Here is a 22,587-nt window from a genome sequence, read left to right as displayed (position 1 = left end):
CTTGTGCCCCCCCCCCCAGAAATAAATCCTGGATCCACCCCTGACAACGAGTGACCTTTATAGAAAGGATGAACCTTCAGAACAAACATTTTTGGAGGAGGGAATGTTAAAATAATCTATACAATGCCATTTCCTGTTTACTTTCATGATAATTTCATATAATTTACTGACAGTAGGTGCCCATATTAATTTTCCGTTTCGCACCCGCCTATTTCCATCAGAGGACTTATTTAGACCAGCTTAAAAATAAACTAATAATTGGATTAAGTTATTACAAGCTTCAGCAAAACATTTTTGACGATTTGACAGGGAAATGGAGCGCGGGTTTTCCTCAAGAGCCCCATGTGCTCAGAATGTTAGGTTATGGCTACGGTGGGTGGAAATGGGTTGTTTGCCATAGAATCATAAACTTGACCGTGATTATTACTGCGAACTCACACCTTACCGCAAGAGTAAATTAAAACGTTGTCATCGAAAATAATTGTCCATTCTGACTCTTCATGTAGGTACTACTGATGGTGCTCAAAGTTGCGAAATGATCTTTTAATATATTCTCGAATAGTCGAGTGGACTGCAGGAAGGATTACGTAACTTCGCTCCGAGGCCCGTGAAACGCAAATCCTCCGACGACTACGGTGAAATCAAGGACGCGGAAGCAGGCTTGTATAGCATAATCACTTCGACGCGATTAGATTAATCGACAATTTCCGCAGACGTATCCAGCCACACCTTATCGCAGAGCTACTGAGAAGCGGACGATGTTTTGATGGTTCAATTTTTTTAAGGCGGATAACACATGTGTTATAGTGTCATGTGAAACACGTGGTACGCTTCATCCGTGCGCGCGCGGGAACACACGCCCTCTGGTTGGCAGCGAGAGAACTTATCAGTTACACACCGTGTTCCGCTTCCCTGTGACCAACGCGGAGAGGAATTGTCTGTATAGCCGAGGAGCTCGAAAAACTGCTGCGGTTCACACTGCGGGGCGTCAGTGTGGAAGCGGCTTCGAGCTACTCCAATTACGAAACCACTTTGAAGAGCACTGAACGGTTTATATTGTTGCGCTGCATATTATAAACGGTTGGAGCGACGCAATTCAACAAGACAGCATTGTCGTGACCGCGGTATTGTCGTCGTTCGACAAAGCAGAGCTATTCTTCGATCAAATCGTGAGTGGAGTGACAAGAGAAGGGAAGGAATTCCATCGTTATCGCCAACAACGTTTGACCCTGAGAGACGGCGGTAAATAAGGTACGTAACATCTTTTACGCTCTCCTTTTGCTGATACCTTCCACTCAGCAAAATGATTCAATTTTTGTCTCCAATGTCAAAAACCTATCGCGCATTTTTCCGCATTTAATTCGCAATTTGAAGGAATTACCAGCGGGCGTTTAAGGCTACCCGGTCAGGGGCGCAGCTAGGAATTAATGCTAGGGGGGGTTTCAGGCGCAGCTAATACTGGGGTGCTTGGGGTATTGCATACCCGAAAGGGTAAGCGGGAGGTGCGGAGGCCTTCCGCCGGAAAAAAATTAAGATAAATGGTTCAAAATGGTGATTTTTTTACGACCTTCTGAGGGATATTTTATTAATCCTCACACTATTCTATAAGTAATATTAATCCAATTAAGTAAAATAGATTTAACTTAAAAATTTCTTTGATCTCTGGGGGGGGGGGGTTTTATCCCCCAAACCCCCCCACCCCCTCACTGCGCCACTGTACCCGGTTACTATGCATGCGAGTTCTGATGAAAATGTTTTCTGACTATTATGTCCGAAATCCTCGTCAGAACAAGGTGGTTATGCTGCGCGCGTTTTCTGATATTCTGATGTTCAGCACGTTTCTGTAAAGATGGACGGATTTGATGAATTATATTTTTTTGAAAGTCCGTCAATGAAATTATTTTTGCCGAGAAATACCTCTGTTGAGATATTTTTTGTCTCTCATATCCAGGGCCGGACTGGGACCTCTAAAAGGGCGCTGCCTTCAGCTTCAGAAAGGGCGCAATCCGAGGGTAGGGCTATGGGATATTGTTTTGAAATTCAAAAAGTAAAATTTGAAAAAAAATATGGTATTTTTTCACAACAATGGTTTCAAAAAAGCTATTTTACTATTACAACGTGTATGTGATAGAAGGTACACTAATTTAACAAGCAAATACTCCAAATGACCATGTGTAATTGGCTTCCACTTAAGATAGATATTTTCTAAATATTGTATATTTAATATTTTCAAAGATATTTATTATTAATGTTACAAATTACACTACTGCCACTATTAACGATGTCTGAATAATGGAAAGATAAAACTTGTAAGTAAGATTAAGGTCATAAATGGGTTTTTTATGTATACATTTGTGCAATCCAAATCATACATGAAACAAGAGACGTATTCAACTGTTTTATGAAATAAAATTAATACAAAATACAATTTATCTTTATAGAAATACAAAACAGCCTCTGAAAACTGAGGTTATAACTAATTATAATGAAGGCCATTTTTTTGGAGTCCACTTTTATTATCATAAGGAAAGTAGGCGCTTCATTTCCTTGCTTTGGAAACAGAGTTCATCTATAATTTTTTCATTGCTTATCTTTGTGACTAATTCTCGTTCCGACTGCATCAAGAGGAGAGCTTCCAAATTCTCATTGCTCATGGATGAACGAATTCTCGATTTTATGAGCTTCGGCTTTGAAAATGCACGTTCGCAGCTCACTTGGGTCATCAGTATTGTTTAAAGGGACTTGTAAGCCTTATGGAGTTGCGGATACATTAATGAGTACATGTTGTACTGATAAAGTATCTTGTATGCTCATCTAACACAGGCATTTGTTGTTGCTTTTACACCAAATCGTTTCTACATCTTCTGATTTAGAACTTTAACTCACGTCAATGTCACTGGAGTCCTTCTGAAAGTGATCTTGTAAATTCATATTAAAGCTATGGTCATTGCTCAATAAATGATTCCAGTTCTTCCTGGAGCTTGCCTTTGTCAATGTTGGGGATCACAGAGCACATTTTTTCCAATGCATGTTCTGGTACTCCATTTGTTCTTAACTCAGAGAATCTTACAGGATCAAAGCATGAAAGATCTTGATAAACTCGATTTTGATCTGAAAACCTTGCTTCCATACTGGCGTTAATTTGGTCACCAACTACATAAAACACATTAACTTTAAAACTCTCTTCACTGCTGAATAGAGTTTCTACGACATCATCACTTGTTTCATCTGGCATTTTTTTCCGTTTCTTCTGTCTTCTGGCTGGCAATTCACTCTCTATGCTGATGTTGTTGGAATATTGATCCAGAATTGGATTTTCTTCGATTTTATTAATCAGACTTTTTGACATGAACTCGACAAAGTTTTTTGCAGCATGGAAAATGCCTGAACACTATTCTCTTACTCTCTTAAGACTGTCTTGATCTGATGAAATCAAATTCCAAGCCTGTGCATAATCTAATTTTTTTATTTGAAGATAGTCTGACAAATGCGTTGTTGATTTGAAAATAATCAAGAACATCATAGCAGTTAGGATTGTTTCCAACGACAAAAACTTTTGAAGAAGACTGTTTGCTCTATTGCTTATTTTGGAACTTAATTATTGGGCATTTGCCACGATAGAAAGAGAAATGATCAACTCTATGCACACAGTTTTATGCAGTTTTCCTTCATCTTCCGCCAATTTCATCCAGTTATGGAAATAGCCAAAGATCTTGGAAGTGGCGTCACTCTTTGATCTCCAATTAGTTGCGCCAATAGCACCCAACCTATAACTTGGATGTTGCTCCAAATAAATATCTAGTCTCTTGTGTAATTCCCTTTCAAACACTTGAGTTTGCTGCAGTAAACCAAAAAACGAAATCGAAGCCGTCACAACTTGTGATGTGTCTACCATAACCAAGTTTAGGGAATGGGAATAACACCACGTATGAATGTGGTGTGGGATCTGCTCTTGCAGCCTGGCTAAAACGCCCTTATATTGACTACTCATGTTTGCAGCTCCATCAAATGAGTTGGCAATACAGTTTTTGATATCAAGTCCTGCTTCCCTTATCACTTCGGTAAATGTCTTGAATAAACTTTCTCCTACTGACGACGGCGGCACGCTCTGTAAGCCAATTATTCTTTCATCTACTTCTGTCCCCAACACGTATCGTAAAACAATGACACATTGGTCGAAACCAGAGACATCTGTAGTTGAGTCCATTAAAACAGAGTACGACATAGCTTGCTTTACTTCATCAACGATAATTGATTTGATCAAACAATTTGTAATGTTCATTATTTTATTAACGGCGGTTTTACTCAGAAATGTCACCTGGCTTTCCCTTCCTCTGGCTTTAGAACCATCATCGTCTGCTGATTTTAACGCAGCTTTACTCATTTGAATGTTTTTTTCACATGATTTTCTAAGTTTCTGTCATAATTGCAGAGAAGAAGGGTTGTATCTAAAAATATATCTCTTTATCGTTTGGCGCCATGTCGTCTGATCATAGGTCTGCATTCAGCTCCGCCACAGCTGTCAACGTTGTCTCGCAAAGCGCAAGCGCAAGGCGAACCTTTAACCAAAGCGCAAGCGCGACCTTTGCGCGTCATTGCATTAATAGCATGTCGCTGTCGTCTTGTTAGCTACAGTATAATTTGTATAAGTTGTTTTTGTATACCAGTGTTGGGTTTGAATTGACTGGAGCACCTTTTAGAAAATACGTATCTGCGCCTTACGGGCGCAGGAACGCATTTTTCTAAGGGCGCACCGGCCCACGGGCGGGCCAGTCCGGGCCTGCTCATATCCCACAAACACCTGTTCTTATGCATAAAACTTATCAATTTATCCTCATCGATTGTGAAATAACGAAATCACTCGAAATTTAACTCGTCTAACTCACTAGTTAAAAAATGAAACACTAACACCAATAAAACACCCAAAACAGACGCTAGTCGCGCGAAAAAATCAAACTTATTTAATCGCTCAACTACTTCTCACGACCTCGGGCATATTCTGACGTGGGTAGTCGCTGCCAGTGAAAACACTTTCATTGTCAAACAGGTGTTTGTTCGCACAAATTCGGACGTACTCATCAGAACACATATCCGTTAGAAATCGCATGAATAGTAATCGTAGCCTAGTGGGGGTTAGATCAGCGGCCTCCCCATAATTTCTAGAAAATTTAAAAAGATGATAATTTTTAAGGAGGCTCTACATTGAAATTTTTATATCAAACGATGTTTAAAAATTTTGATGAATATCAATAAGCCACTTGTCATCGCATATCAGAACTCAGACGCATTATCGATTAGAATAGCTGCATACTACGAAGGCGCCACGGAAAGTAATGACCCTCCTCCCACATCGATGTTAATCCGCACATGGGAAATGCTAAAATGATTGTGGTATTAGTGATATTCTCTTCAGAAAACCACCGCTGAAGTTACGAGACACATGGGAATATATGGAATGGGAACATAGCGCTTTATAATGTACGCTGCGTCACGACATTCCATGAGCCCAGGGAGCAGCCGCGGACTGCGCGGCACGGTAAAAACATCGATTTTATTTAGTTTGTTGCGAACGGTCTCAGATTATTTCCGTCGATGAAGACTCTAAAAGGCTTGATGCAATTACGATGTAAATATCTGAGAGCAACTCGGTGTCCTCCTTTTTACACAGCCACACACGGGCAAAAATGTTACTGAAATTAGCGTCCGCCATTTTGTACTGCATCGACGATAAATATTACAAGACAGTAAAGAAATCAGGTTAAAACAAAAGGAAAATAAATGTAGTAATAATATATCATAGCTTTTATTCAATAAATTTGCTTAAAACGATTCACTATCCAACATCCGTCGAGTACGGCAATTCCCGTGGCCAGCAGCCAGCTCCGGGCGGAGCCGCACGTTCGAAAAATCGATCTTAATTTCGGCGTCGCAGATGGTCGCAGCTGTACTTCCGATTATCATAATCTATATACTTTGTTGTATATGTGGTATAAACATCTCGAGGTAACTCGGTGATCCTTTTTTTAAAATCCTACATAAACACAAAAATTCGACGAAAAACAGGGTCCGCCATTTTGTATCGTATTGGTTACAAATACAACAACTAAGTCGTAAAAGTTGATGGTAATCGATGATAACAAACCGTGTAACAATTTTATGAATTTTTGTCGCTATTGAATTACTACTAAAGGTGTGACATTAGTTTAAACATGCTGAATTTCGAAAAAAATTCAAAGCGGGCAATTTGCGCCAAATTTGTTCAACTTTGAGGCTATGTATTTTATATTAAAAATTAGCCTAAGAAAAATATTTTATGTCAAAAAATGCACTAATGTGTTCGCAACAACTGTGCAAAGTTTCAACTTCCATACTCAAAAAAACCATTTTCGAGGTTTTGTCCAGCTTTTTTCGATTTCAGCCCACTGTGGGGCGGTCCCCCTAACACCCCTTAATCCGCCACTCATACCCATGGATTTTTACAATGAAATTATAATAATAATAATAATAAAATGCCTTTATTCGGGTGGGGTTGAGACTAAAAAGTCCCTTCTTCCAACTAAACCCTCGATAACGTCAACGCAAACATATCAAAAAATGGTAGACAAACGTTTACAATACAAAGAATATACAATATACACTGTTTGTGAAATGTCAAAAATATAAACAACTATATGTGAAAATTTTGTGTAAAAAAGAGTACTGTTTGTGGGAAAAAACATGAGGATAAGGGTGTAATATCCTTCAGCGAAAAAACCCACTGCAGGAAAACGCCCACACAAGAAGGGGGCGTGAAAAGCCTGCGAAAACCTACTGAGTGAAAGCTAATGTCATGTTACATGCAAAATACAACATATGAAATTATGATCTTGTCAACGTTGACTTTTCCTAACAAGCCATTCAATTAAGACTCCACTGTGTCAGAAACTGCGTTAAAACTCAAACCTTTCGACACCACTGGTAACACTGGTGATGGGTGTTTTCGCAAATAAAGTTAACATGTGAAGAATCGTGACGGCCTTGGTAATCTGTAACATTCGTGCTCGACACAGCTTAGTTAATGATATTGGCAAGTAAATAAATCACACAGGTGGAAAAGAAAAACGCACTACGCACTAAGAAGCATAAGTACTCAGAAACGGATAAAGAAATGGTACAAAGATCGTCATTATATTTCTTTGGAGAATTAATATTTCCAAATAAAAATAGAAATTCTGCAAAATCTTTTAATTGGAGGTAAAGTAATAGAGAAGATTTCTCCTGAATGAAGTGGTACAATTTGTTGTTCTCTGGTTTGAGGCCAAAAAAATTAGCTAGGCAGGGAATGTCAAGTAGCGATCACGTCGCGAAGTATTCGTTTTAATTTACACATGATATACTCCATCCAAGATACTCCTGTAATTTGCTATTATAACAACTACCGTTCCATACATCCCTACCTTTTCTACCAGCGGCTCTCGTCATCCTTTCATCCATTGGCAAATTCATAATCATCATCACTCAGCAATCCTAAGATTGGTGTGACGCAGCTCTCCATTCCTCTTTCCTATCCACTGGGCCTTTCCATAGCAACATATTTCTTCTCTTTTACATCCTTTATGACCTGTGCTCTATGTAACTCATTCGGGGCTGTCCCTTGCCCTTCTTCCCTTTCACCTATCTTTCTACGATTGTTTTCATTGGGCCATCACTTATAATTTTATTTGTTGATTGATAGTGGAACTTCTATTTATTTTTACGTAATTTTTCTGCATGTAATTTCATGAGCAACTTGACGATGTATTTAACTGCATATATTTCATGTTTGACGAGGGGTTGGATGGAAGATGGGACTCTCTAGTCCCAATCTCGCCCAATAAAGACTTTTATTATTATTATCATGTCTCATTATGTGGCCAACTAAGTCTTCTGGTTAAGGGTTTTAGAAGATGTCACGTTTTTACCACTCTTCTCAGCAATTCCTCACTACTTACTCGCATTTCCAATTTTTTTTCCTCGAAATTTCAAAATTCGCAAATTATTCCGCTAAAAAGCACCAGCAACAGCCAATAACAGCCCATTACGTCCTTCACCCAATACTTCGCTACTCTCCTGATATCGACCGCGCCCATCGCCGTCTATTCTATTCCCAGTTCACCATTCATCTTCATCATGACGCTATTTACCTCTAGCTCCAAGCTAACGCAAGTCCTTGAACTCGAGCAACTATCGATTCCCTATCAGGCAGACGTGTAGTCGATTTTTTTCGGGCCGGTACGGAGTCTACCACAAACAGTTCCATAGCAAATAAAGCCCTCACCTTGGAGCTCCAAAGTGAACCAATGTCTTGGACACATTAATAAACCACTGCAGTGATATTGGGCCAAAATTTATTAACTTAATGCAGTCCAAAAACAGCACAAGATGAATTACAAACAGTGGCGGATCCAGGATAGAGACAAGGGGGGAGGTGTTAAGTAAGAGTAATCTCCCAGCAGTAGTGGGGGTCCGAACAAAATTACCATCCTATCTAGTGTTATTTGGATACCCAAAGGGGAGGGGGGTAATAATTGCCCCCTTAGCCCCTCCCCCCATAGATACGCCACTGCTTACAAAGGACTCATAATAACGAAACAATAATTAGGAAATAGTAAGCGAAAGATCGGCAAAAATGAACAAAATAGTATTCATGAGAATTGTCAAATAACAAACAAAGAATGGTATTCGATACCTCCACTGCAAAAACCCCCAACAATCGCCTACCAAATCAAATCCACTCATCTAGTAGTCCAACAATACAAATCCGCTCAGCTGGCAGTGTCAGGAGCATAAACGCTAACCTACAATCTTGGAGAAAAGGCGGTGAGCGTGCTCCGGACACAGCCAGCTGAGCGGATTCGTATTGTTGGGCTACTAGATGAGTGGATTTGATTTGGTTGGCGATTGTTGAGCGTTTTTGCAGTGGAAGTATCGTAATATTCAAAGAGTGGTGAGAGGAGTGAAGGGAAAATTACGAGGAAGATGGTGCAAGATAGTTGAGGGATGAAAAAAGGCTCAAAATTTGGAACACATTTTGAATCGGAATTAATGAAAGAGGAGAGTCTGAATGGAATAGAACGTATTTAAGAGACAGAAAGGCAGTAAAATTATGGCAATCTGCAAGGAAAAAAGTTTTTTTAAGCAGAGAATTTCAAGCCAGTGATCCGATCCACTCGTAATATTACACCTTCCCTGGCTGCGTGCAAGCAACGAGATAATTCAACGTCAATGAGTGAGGAGTTTATAGTGAGCACTAACTGCTTATGTTTAATGCTTACCACAAACTTCTATTTTTAAAAGAGCAATTGTAAGGTCCAACGATCTTCAGGTTCAAATCTCATACACCTCTTAGATGTTAATACATTCGAAGAAACAGTAGTAGGTACTATGCTCCTTGTGATATGATTGATAATTATTCATTTGAGTAGGATACATAACAGCTGAGTGAGTGTCAGTTGTGTAATAAACTCTTACACAACTATTAATATTAGTTGGATGTATTAATTAATTTTTGCTCTCACACATGGAAAAATTCTTGTCCATATCTTATTTTTTTAAATTCACCTCTTAACATTAGGTACAATTCTCTTCGACGAAAATAATATAAATTTCTGCCACCCACGTCATATAGCACTGTTCGTTCATTTAGCGCATCCATCGCATCGGGCCGCCAACAGAAACATTATTTAAAGATGTGGTTTTTGACCAGAAATAACATATTTCTTAGGCAACCGTCTCGTAAGCTATTTAGCCTGCCTAGATATAACTACTGACGAATTATAGAAAATTGCTGTGTGATTAGTTGTGGATTACTAGGAGGTCAAGTCGTTCCCTCGCCAATATTGAAAAGATTTTAATATGGTAATCACTAAAGTAATTCTCCAACGAAAGTTTATATTTCACTAAGCAATAGTGATAATTTTTTAGACATTGCACCAATGAAATTTCCAAAAGTCTCCGTCATATAAAGAATCGGAATTACGGAAAATAATGAAAACTTCCTAGGTAGATACAGAAGTTTAGTACGTAATTCAAGTGCATAAGTAAAAACGTAATACAAGTAATGTAAAAGCACTTAAACTACGAATGAAAAGAAAAAAGATTAACTGCCCCAAAAGCCCTTCACAATTTTATAGGATTGAAAAAATTCATTTATAGTGAAAAATGCGTATTGTGCGAGCCGGTTTCGTCAAATGATTAAAATTTGGGCACACTCACATCTTTGAGCTTAAATTAAACGAGAACTTCGAGTGAGTATCCAAACAATACGATTGCACAATCCCGGCCATTTTGATATTAACAATCTCAGAAAATTATAATCGCACATTTTCGTCCAACCTTAATTATTTAAAGCCCTTGAAAATCCAGAGCATTAAACAAAATGCCAAAAAGGCTGGCTACCCAAAAAAAACCGTTTTCATGGAAACCGCAAAGTGCATCCAAGAAAATGTTTGCATTGCCATAGCTCAGTAACTAAGGAGTCGCAACCACATGTGCATGGGCAAAAAGTGCTTAAAACTGTCTCCCCTACTACCTGAAGTGTTGCAGCTTCCTCCTAAAACACCATGTATAAAGCCTGAATCATACGACCATTTTATCCGTCGTTTCCGAGTGATCCCTATCGCGATCACTGCTGTGATCACTCGCAAATGATTGTTGCCGGCAATTGTTTTTCGCGATCACTCTAATGATGAGGATCCCCACCACTTTTTTCATCACTCGTCTGTTCGCTTTTTCCGACGCTGAAACCGTCACTAAAACCCCAAATCAGCCAATCAGAACGCATTCCCGTAAGGAGCGATTGCAGCGCAACGCTTGACAATCGTGGGAACGACATAGGTAAACATAAACACGCTATATATTTTCGTTATGCGGGTCCTATGACAACCAGATGTGAAATCGGAAGTAATGCAAAAGGCGACGGCGGGAGGGACCGTGTTATTCAGAGAAATGATCATTCGAGCGACCACTTTTCCGGTCGCGAAAAGCGATCGATTTAGTGACCACTTTTCAGAACGGAAGAAAATGATCGTGTGATTCAGGCTTAACTGAGGGATATCCTCGCGATCCATCGTATTGTTGATGAGCAATGCCCTAAGAACCTTCACCATAGCGGGAGGCGGGCAGTTGATTATAAAAATGAACAACGGCCTTAACCCGTGAGCGCCCAAAGTTTTTTATCACACTTCGTTCATTTTTATAAAATATGATACATATGGGTAATAAAGAATGCTCCTAAAAATTTCCCCGAAATATTGCATAGAACCCGATTTACAAGCCGGTGCTATATGGCACCGCTTGGCGTTAGCGGGGTCTCTTTGCTGCTAAATGTATTTTGAGAAAAACCAAACTTCGTCAACTGTGACCAAAAACCACAATATAATTTATTTATTGTACATTGGCTTTTGAATGGTATGGAATATAATGCTGATACAGCCATTACAACCCCCTTGAACAAGATTTTAGATTTTTTTCTCCACTCGTTAACTTCCCTGTGGCTGCTTTTGAAAAATAGATTTCGGGGTGAGGTTTTTTCCGCAATTGATCGCTCCGAAGTGTACCTACCAGTGCCATTATAGCCCCTACTCCTCTGCTCCATCAGTATGTTTAGTCCGACAAAAAAAATTAGCCCTTCTTGCTGCCTATACTGCGCGCGTAGCTCGTTTGTCTGTCCCACCATTGTTCGTGGCACGAATATTACAAAAGAGGATCCTCAACTCGGCCTCTAAATGTGTTGCCACACACCGCGCATTTAAATGGGTTTACAAAAGTCGCCACTCGCGTCGCTGATGGACAAATTGATCCGAGTTTCACGGGGAAATGAGGTATAATTAGGTTGTCAACCGAAATTTATATACATACATGATGATTGTGATCCATCAAATTCATAACTTTTCATTGTTATTCCTCGCAATTACACACATTATAATGGAAAATATTAGAAAAAGTTGATCGCATTGCAGTCATCACCGCACCGCGGACATTTTTTTTGAAAACCGATTAAAATGCGACCGAAGTGGCCACAGAAATCAGCCTTCTATGGGATTGAATAGGGCCTCCAAAAAAAAAAAAAGACTCGGATTACTTGAGCCTAAGTTTTTTTTCAGTTATAAAATTCTATATTTCAGCAGTTGCTTTATTTACAACACAGTGTTAAAAGGATGTATAAAAACATAAACAGTGGTGTTACAAGATAAAAGAGAACCTGATAATTTTTGAAAGGTTTATTCGGAAAGTTTATGATAGAGTTTTTTTTAGATTTCTGAGCAGTTCCTGGGAAAAATAATCTAAATAGATATTAGAACCATGATTCACTTAAAAAATTGTAATCTGTGGAATTCTCACTTTTCATAGCATTATAATTATGAAATTACTACTTTTCGTCGACTTTAATCTAGTTTTGAAGGGGTAGAATCACGTAAAAATCAATTTCCGTGCTTGTAATTCCCCAAAATTACAATTAGGACGACCCCTGCACCTTCCAGGTGGATGGCCCAAACAGTAGCCCTACCCGAGGGCCCCCAATCACCCCAGACCGCCCCTACCCCTCTACGCAGTCCCCTTGGTCCGTGAGATGTGTTGAATGAACTGGGAATCCTCCCTACCACAAGGATGAGAACACCGCCCAAGCCACGCAGCGTGGATGGATGCAGAGGGGGTGATGCGAGCAGGAATTTTTGAAGGTCAAGGTTTCCAAGTCTGAGATGTCGGCGTGAGAGGGGAGGGTGAAAGGTAGAGGAGGGGTGATGAAGGGGAAGAGTGGGAGGTAGAGATAAATAAAAAAAATCTCCAAGCCAACCAGCCGACGCGGCGGCGAGGAGGATTCCGTTACTCACAGCCAGGGTGAGCAACGTTCGTCCGACGAGCCTCGCGCGCCTGAAGCATTTTTTTTCTCTCTCCGGTCGAGTTTTTCGGGGGCAGTGGGTTTGGGAAAGTCATTCCGAGTCCGTAACCCGCACGAAGAGGTGCACAGCCGACTTTGTGGAACCCGAAAACGGCGTGAAACAAGGTAAAGTTTTTCCTCGACAATTCAATTCGAAAAGGTTTTATTTCCTTACTGCAGTTTTACATGTATGTTCACATAGGAAGGTTTATGTACGTACAGTAAGGTCTCGGTTATACGAAAATATTTCCTCTTCAGGGCGTCACAAATTGTTCTAATTTATACATTGTTTGCGAGCTTGAAGCAGATGTGGTACAAATAAAAAATCTGGAACTCTTTTTTCCTTCGGTATGGCTATTGTTCCGGCACTCTTCTAAGACGTGAGGGAAACCGGCAGAACCTCACGTAGATCGCCGTGTGACAATGACGTTGTTAACGTAACTGCTTGCGTGTTCGTAGTGCTGAATTATTACATCGCAAGTTGTGTCTGTACGGGGTAGTATATCCGGAAACTATGTTAAGTCGGTGAAAGAGACAGCCGTTGTGTGGGAATGTTCCGGTTTCTGGATTCGCATCTACGGCTACTTAACTTGTCTTCGTGAATTCTAAGGACAATCACCGCCTTCCCCTTCGAGAGCTTTCTGTACATGATTGACGGGTAATGAGAACTTGAATAAACAATAAAGGTACGGGTGCCTTCATCATGCCAGTAGTGCAAAGGTCAGCAACTCTAATATAATACTAAAATCTTCTCAGTATTGGCAGGGGACGACTTATCCTCCTAGTAATCCCCAACTTGCGACGGACCTTGATGGCACGCACTTTTCATGACCCCAACGGTTCATAAAAAGTATGTGGGTAGGGGCGGACGTACCGGCGGCTGTCCTATATATGAATATCTTACAGTAAAGTATGCGCGATGAATTTCGCTGCAATCACACAGCAATTTTCAATAATTCGTCAGTAGTTATATCTAGGCAGGCTAAAGCTTACAAGACGTATGCCTAAGAAATATGTTATTCCTGGTCAAAAACCACATCTTTAAATAATGTTTCTGTTGGCGGCCCGATGCGATGGATGCGCTAAATGAACGAACAGTGCTATATGACGTGGGTGGCAGAAATTTATAGTATTTTCGTCGAAGAGAATGTACCTTATGTTAAGCGGTGAATTTTTTTAAATAAGACACGTACAAGAATTTTTCCATGTGTGAGAGCAAAAATTAATTGATAATAGCACTGACAATTGCTCTTTTAAAAATAGAAGTTTGTGGCAAGCATTAAACATAAACAGTTAGTGCTCACTATAAACTCCTCACGCATTGACGTATTGTCCGTTGAATTATTACGTTGCTTGTACGGAGCCAGGGAAGGGGTACCTAAATTCGATACCTCCTCTGCAAAAACGCTCAGCAATTGCCCACCGAATCAAATCCGCTCATCTAGTAGCCCAACAATGCGAATCCGCTCAGCTGGCAGTGTCCGGAGAATAAACGCTCATCTCCTATTCTCCAAGCTTTGTTTCCTTCCGTATCGACCATTCACTCACGCGGTTTCCTGGCCTGACAACTATGACAGTCTTACTTCAGTAACTATCTTCAACGGATAACTATCGGGTAACAATGTCGTTTACTATTAGATGTCGGTAACAATACCCATTCGTGTGTTTGGATTGTTAGGACGAAAACTACAACATTATTATTTCACATGCTATCTATCTGCTACGGTAATCAATCCGTTTGCTTGGAGTTTGCAACAATACCCACACGCAGATTGTTACGATGAAAAGCGGGTTCATTACTTACCACCCCCAAGGGGCGAGGTCTGATAAGCTTAGACGAGAGTCTTCCATCTATTCATCGAATATTTTTAACCACCGTTTCTTAAGCTGGTAAAAGAAAAACTTTCATTGGAGAACCACTTTCAAGACAAAAATCTTCTCAAAATTTCCAGAAATGACGAGGGGGCGGTCCCCTTAATCCGCCACTCATACCCATGGATTTTTGCTACGACATTATGGTCTTTTCAGCGTCGACTTTTACTAAAAAGTCATTCAACTAGGCCTCTACTGCACCAGAGACTGCATTAAAACTCAAGACCTTTCGACACCACCGGTGACATCACACGCGAAAAGGGTTTTGAAAACGAGAACGACCGTGAGAGCGCTAATTCGGAATCTGGTGCACTTTTCCCGTCCTTACGAGGAAATGGGGGCATGAGTGCTTCTGTCCCTGCGCGCGTGCGGACACGTCCATAGCGACGCGTTTTCGCATTCGCGTGGGGAACACAAGGCGAGGCTGAAAATTTCACTGCTGCCACTTCTTCCCAGTGTCCCGAGAACGCTCGCAAATTTCACCATGCGAGGATGCATGCACAATTCATTTACTTTCCGCGACATCTTTTGGTGACATGCAATAGCTCTCATAATCGGGGAATCAGGACCCAAGGGGGTTTCCTCTGAGGTTTTGGGGGAATAAACCCCCACCCTTGAGCCCAGAGAAATTTTTAAGTTTAATCCATTTTACTTATTTGCATTGATATTACTAATAGAATAGTGTAATGATAAGTAAAATAACCCACTAAAAGCCGTAAAAATCACCATTTTGAACCATTTACCTTAAAATTCCGCAATTTATTAATATCGCACCTACCGCTTATCCTGGTGGGTATTCTATACCCCCACACACCCCGGTATTGGTTGCACTGAAACCCTCCTCAGCCTTCTTAGCTGCGCCCCTGCTGTGAGGGTTACAACGCACCGGGGCCGGGACCCAGTAATTCAGCTGATACGCCCGCGCAAACTCTCATTGTCATTGATGAGGGCTCACATACGGAGATAAGTGGTTTATAGATATCCATCAATTACTTTACAACATTGTTTGATAAGTTCTCGCGATCTCCACCGACTCCATGGGGCCTGAGGGGGCCCGAGCCCCCTCAAAAATTCGTCATGAATGCGAGGAAAAAATGTGTCAGGCATGTCGATTTTCCCCGGAGTGTCCAGATATCGAGATTCGAGTTGTCAGGGTTCTAATGTTGATCATATGACTCTTCTAAAATGCTTAAAAAACTTCTAAAAAAAACTCACTATGTACTTATAAAATTTCCCGGGGCAAGATCCCCGACTTGGGCCCCCCCAATATTTTTTGTAAGTCTGTCAGGAACTGCATTACTGGCGAAATTTCGATGTCCGGCAGTAATGCAGTTCCTGACCCGGTGGCGATCCCGATAACTCTTCACGCAGTCAGTTCGCCTGGAAAGCACTAAATCTTTCTCCATTGTTTGATAAGCTGGTGAAATTAAAACTTTCACTGAAGAGCTACCTGAAAGCTTCCAATTTTTGCAGAAATTTCGGCACTGCCGGCCGCCCTATCTTCCCCCCTCAATCTCCCACTGATTGAAAAGAAGACCATTTTGGTAACGTCCAATCATGACAAAATCTTTCAGCACTATATTAACGCAATTTTATGTTTATTTAAAGGGTTTTACGGTTTTGCGATGAGTGAGAATGATAAAATAAATGCCTGGTGTGGGCAACCCGCCTATCACCCTGAATTTCTAGCTGAATGTGGTATCCCTTACCAGGGATGCCGACTTAAAAAATATTGGGGGGGCCCAAACCGTGGATCTTGCCCCAGGAAATTTTATAAGTAGTGATTTTTAAGTTTTTAAGCATTTTAGAAGAGTCATATGATCAACATTAGAACCCTGATAACTCGAATCTTGATATCTGGACACTCTGGGGAAAATCGACAAGCCTGAGACATTTTTTCCTCACACCCATAACGAATTTTTGAGGGAGGTCGGGCCCCCTCAAGCCCCATTGAGTCGGCGCCACTGTCAATTACCATATCAGTGCCACAGCAAAGAGGGGTGAGGTCGGGCACCATCCGAAATGGGAAAATTTTTCCTCTGACCTCGACAACTTGAGCTGCAAGCATTTTACAATTGTATTCAATAGCCCCCAGTAACCTATTCTTGTTGCCCAACCTGACAATCTGCCTCCCATGGCCAATAACCCTAGGTACAGTACTGTCCCATTTCACCTTTTGTAACCTGAATTTCTATTAAAGTTAGACAATAATAACTTACGTCAATCGAATAAATACAGGAAAATAGCAGTTAATAGAGCAAAAAATTGATTGCAATCAGGAGCACACTATTCCCACTGGATATCTTGGCCTAGTTGTGCAATACCGTGGAAAGACACTGTTTTCTCTCACTTTCTCACCCAAGTCTGCAGCCACAGCCTGTATGGGAGGAAGAGTCAAGTGATATAAAACCCTCTCTGAAATATTTTGTGGATGCATTAAACACAAGTGCTTCCAAATGAACACTCATAAGAATCAGTGGTGCCGACTCCAAGGGGCCTGAGGGGGCCCGAGCCCCCTTAAAAATTCGTTGTGTGTGTGAGGAAAAGATGTGACAGGCTTGTCGATTTTCCCCAGAGTGTCCAGATATCGAGATTAGAATTATCAGGGTTCTAATGTTGATCATATGAATCTTCTAAAATGCATGAAAAACTTAAAACTCATTACTTATAAAATTTCCCGGGGCAAGATTTTATAAGTAGTGAGTTTGGGCCCCCCCAATATTTTTTGTAAGTCGGTGTCCCCAGGGTCAAGTGATATAAAACCCCCTCGGATATATTTTTTGGATGCATTAAACATAAGTGCCTCCAAATGAACACTCCTAAGAATTAGTGGCGCCAACTCCATCGGGCCTGAGGGGGCCCGAGCCCCCTCAAAAATTCGTTATGGGTTTGAGGAAAAAATGTGTCAGGCTTGCCGATTTTCCCCAGTGTCCAGATATTGAGATTAGAGTTATCACAGTTCTAATGTTGATCATATGAATCTTATAAAATGCTTAAAAACTTAAAACTCACTACTTATAAAATTTCCCGAGGCAAGATCCCCAATTGGGCCCCCCCAATATTTTTTCTAAGTTGGCATCCCTGCTAAGAATACACTTCCCCTTAAATTCGCCCCCTTCCAAAAACCTTCACACAAATGCAGCCCTCTTCCCCAAATTTGAAGACTATGGTCTTCATCAAGTTAAAAAAATTTTCCTTGCTCACGACTCAATATTCAGCATCAAACTGTTTCTATTCATCCCTGTCGATTGCTTCAAAGTATTGATGTAATAAAAAATTCACATACGCTGCATGAACACAAGTGCATCCTCGTGATTACTACCCATGAACGATGTAACAATTTTATAATGAGTAAACTAGTCTTTATCAGCCAAACTTTAGACGGTCAAGTCATCTTTCTACCTCTGGGCTTAAGAGAAAAACACACAACCCAAGCATGGTAAAAAAATGTTCCTACAGCGGTTGTAAATGTTAATGCAAAGTTCTTTGGCATCAAAGGAAATGTTTAGAATCTATCCTTGAGAATAACTCCTAAGAGACTGCATCTGTTTCAATGTATTGGTAGATAATGATCAAAGATGGGGAGGCAAGTTTTTCAGTAAAATCTAATACAACCAGAGCGTGGATGTGAAAATAATATGATAGGATGACAAAAAGACTGAATCATAATTAAATGATATTAATATTAAGCACCTGCAAGCAAAGCTATTTTAAGAAAAAAGTAATGAAATTCTTTTTTTCCACAGCAAAACGACTTGGCACAATGTTCGGCCCTCTAAGCAGATGGTGGTATGGCGAGTGTCAAAGTAAAGCCAGGCTTGATGGGAAAGTGGCAATAATCACTGGATGCAACACTGGCATTGGAAAAGAGACAGCAAGGGATTTCGTAAGAAGAGGTGACTTAAATGTATTTTTCACAAATCATACTTTAACTCATAAATCAGTCATTGCCCTATTAAATATGCAAGAGGCTATGAAAGTGAAAAGAAGGGATCATATAACTTTGATGGGCCACAAAAAAAATATTTCAATTGAATAGTCCTTTTGGATAAATATTTTGGCTTTCCTAGAACCCCATTTTGTTTGCTTAAGATCTTCAAACAATTAAATGTCTGTTATGGAGGCTTCCGCAGTGAAAAATTAACCCGGAAACCAATTATCAATTAAATGTCAGTCATAATCATAAGACAATCCTGAGGCTAGGTTTGTGAATCTCTTCACTCGATTCTCCAGTCAGCAAATCTTTTCATGTTTCTTTTTATGTGCAACCATGATTGCTCGACACATATATCTACTAATGGCCATACATATTTTGTTGCCCTTCCCTTTCATTATTACAAGGGTTGTCCATAAAATGTTTCCCATGTACTCACAAGGAACAGTACATATAGTCACGAGGAATCAAGCTACACACCCGGTGTCACGAGAGAGTAGCTTTGGTTCCTCCTCTGTGTCGCCGTCCAAGTTATTTGTCTGCAACAATCGGCATTGGCTAGGCAACCATTCAAGTCAGAGCTTCCATTTGCTTCTCCCACTAGGTGTGGCTCATGTGCTGTGATTCGATTTTATGAGCGGAAAAGAATGACGCCACTCCTAAATGTGTGAAGTCTACGGATTTTAGTGTAAGAGCAAACAAGACTTCCGCAATTAGTGCAGAGAATCCAAAGACAGACGTACAGACATCCATTGCAAACAACATGCAACTTCAAACAAAACAATGCAAAAGTGAAAGAAAAATTGCTGGAAGCTCCAGGAGTGATGTTTCATGAGGATTCTTCTAATCCTTCAGTGATTCTACTGACTTTTTGATAGCACATTACAGGATGCCAATACTATCCGCTGGGAATTTCACTCCTCCAGCCCTTCCCAATGATTTCATGAATGGCAGTCTTGACGTAAGCATTGGAAATTATCACTGACATTAAATAGCCTTGAATCATTACTTTTCTTTCTTGGTCATATGGCAATTAAAAATTTAAAGAAGTGAAAAGCAAGAAAAACGATGTGTCTTTTTGCTAATGGATTCAAAGCGGCCATTGCACAGAGGGATTCAAAATTTTTTCTATGAAATGGTAGAACACCCTCCCAAATGTTAAATATTATATTCATGATATTACAAACTGCAATGGGTAAACAATAATATGAATGGCAGTTTGGAAAATATTTATTTTTTTATTATCTCACTACTTATTTATAAACTTAGTTTGACAATCACCTATTGTAACGATATGTTAGCTCTTTTCTCAGATTTCTCAAAGAATATAATGTTATTCATCAAACATCTGTTTGCATAGACCACTTCCTGTAAAATGGGACATCAAAAACTTTATGCTCGTATTAAATTGCCATTTACAAAGCTTATTTTTATTTTTGCAAAACTCTTACAAGTTATTTTTTATTTGAGGAGGCAAACGTGTAAAAACCAATTTTCATAAAAATTTTAGAGGTCAAGGGTCTACTCCGGTCAAAGTGGCTGTGGAAAGACCTGTAAGTCATCAGGCACATGGCCGCGTCTAGTTCTTGCTCTCTACTTTTTGTACATAGGAATGATAATTCTGTTCTTAAAGGGCCTTATGTCTCTCGTTGATTAGGGAACCTTGAAAATCATTGTTAGTGGCTTTTGGGAGCAGCTGCATGTTGCGCCTGAAAGCCGTTAACAACGATGCCGCTCGCTGCGAAAGCATACGTTCCAAGCGAACCTTGAAAAGCTCAGTAATCCACTCTGGAAATCTCAGTGTCTGTGGTTTCATTTTACATATATCCAAGGAATCTTTCCCATCACAACAATCGTGAATTTCCCTTCAAAATTGGTGTTTTCAAAATGTATCTCAATGAAACCATACCAATAAAACTAAAGTTCTTTTTAGGAATGGAATAGTTCCTACCATCTTCTGGAACTTTAAGGTATTCATTAACTAAAATTCACCATTCCTTTTTTATGTCAACAGGATGCCGAGTAATTATGGCATGCAGGGATGTGGAAAAAGCCAACCAAGCCGCAGAGGAAATAATGGCATCAACCAAAGAGGAACCGAAGAATGAGGAGAAGAAGTGTGGTCCAAATGAGTCATCAGAAGAGAGCAAAAAGGAGGATAGCACCAAAGCCATGAAGATAGGAAGTGTTGAGGTTCATCAGCTTGATCTCAGCTCTTTGGACTCCGTGAGAGAATTTGCAAAGAACATACTTGAAAAGGAGCCAAAAATACACCTTCTCGTGAACAATGCAGGTAAGATTTATACATGATGAGAAACGAATAGGTCTGAAAAGAGGAAATCCAAATTCAAATTAAAGTTGGAAGGAAAATATCTCTGTAACCACTTTTTCTATTGTCCGATGCAGTCATCTGTTGGGAAGAGAATGAGCGTAAGCCCGCCAAAGGCTTGGCTAAGAGTGAAGGGTTTGATTCTACTCTGGTGGTTAGTTGGTTACGTCTTGGTACAGAGAAGTCATGTTTATTTGAAAGGTTGAGATTGCTCATGTCAGCAATCAAGTGGGGGAAAGTTCTCTAAGCTTCGTAACTGATTGCAAGTTGAAAATCACCAGAATTCCAAGATTCGTACCTGCTGCTAGCTGCTTGCTAAGAATTTCGACTGTGTAGAGTAACTTGCTGTGTATGATGTCTCGTTTGTTGTTAAATATTTTATTCTGGTGCTAGTGAATGAATGAGCTTCCGTAAAAATCTAATTTGTGGTTTTTCATGGCTTTCAACGAAGTGAGATTAGTGGCAGTGATTCGGTGGGTTGATCAAATAAGTGCTTCACGACCACAGATTGGGTGAATCTTCAATTTATAGTGTGCCATGTTTTCCTTGAATCCAACGGTTGGATATAAACCCAATGAACCCAACACAAAATTATCTTCTGTAAGACTTTCGTTATTTTCCAATAAAACAGCAGTGCAACATGGTTAGCCCTCGAGTTATCTTCACTGAGACAACGGTAGTGTTAATTATATTACATTCCCTAATTGTACTCCAAGTTATTTTTTCAATCATTCCGATCAACTGTCAATGAATTTACTTTGTGTATATTCATGCTAAAAAGGGGAAATAACTGTAGTAATTTTCCACATTTATTAATGTCAAACAGTGTCACTGCTTATACACATTTTCTATCAACAGAAGAAGCTCTTGAAAATGACACATGTATACGTATATGTGAAAACCAGTTGAGATAAATAACAGTGGAAAATTACTATAGCTGTTTCTTTCTTGTTGTTAATCATTTCTGGTTTCTAGTCATGATTACATACGATGTATTTGTTTTATTCATTTGAGTCACTCAAGAGCTTGATCTTGTAACACAGTTTGTTGAGGGGTACTGAGAGAAATCTATTGTCAAGAACAGGGGTCTCCAATTTACTAGACCACGATGGCCACATTCCAAGTTCTGAATCACACTGCAGGCCGGAGAGCAAATTTGCTGATTTCGGAAGTATACTATCTTCAATATGATAGGTATTCGATACTTGAAACGAGTACGCGGGCCGGATCCAGCCTGGGGGCCATCTTTTGGAGACCCTTGGTCTAGAAAGTGAAACTTCCAAAAACATCGTTGAAGAGCCTTTAGTTATTCCCCTGCTCCCTACTGTCACGTTAAGATATTCAAATGACATTTTTGTCATTTAAGATAAAATTCAATCCGGCAAAAATGATATCATCAACAGACAGAATGAAGTCCATGCCTCAATTAAGTTTACAAATGACATGGAACAAAACAGTTCGCTTCCTTTTTTCCACATCTTTGCCATAGAGAAACAAGCCAAATTAGAATTAGACATCTTCCTTTAGAGTATGCATCATGATTATTGCATTAAA

At 40.0% G+C, this 22,587-nt stretch overlaps 1 protein-coding gene across 2 annotated transcripts in view; it reads left to right on the top strand.

The window, feature by feature from the left end:
• The first annotated feature begins 729 nt into the window (after positions 1-729).
• LOC124157563 (retinol dehydrogenase 12-like) overlaps positions 730-22,587 on the top strand; it is a 29,466-nt gene continuing 7,608 nt past the window's right edge. The window contains exons 1-3 of one of the 2 annotated variants that reach the window (XM_046532395.1): positions 730-1,251; positions 18,517-18,666; positions 20,719-20,997. In XM_046532395.1, the coding sequence (XP_046388351.1) occupies positions 18,534-18,666; positions 20,719-20,997 (412 nt within the window). In that variant the 5' untranslated portion in view covers positions 730-1,251; positions 18,517-18,533. Of the gene's footprint in view, positions 1,252-12,822; positions 13,025-18,516; positions 18,667-20,718; positions 20,998-22,587 lie in introns of those variants that run through there. The other variant, XM_046532394.1, reaches the window with a different exon arrangement.

The sequence above is a fragment of the Ischnura elegans genome, chromosome 4 (genome assembly GCF_921293095.1).
Source record: "Ischnura elegans chromosome 4, ioIscEleg1.1, whole genome shotgun sequence".
NCBI classification, from domain to species: domain Eukaryota; kingdom Metazoa; phylum Arthropoda; class Insecta; order Odonata; family Coenagrionidae; genus Ischnura; species Ischnura elegans.
This window is presented reverse-complemented; position numbering and strand designations above follow the sequence as displayed.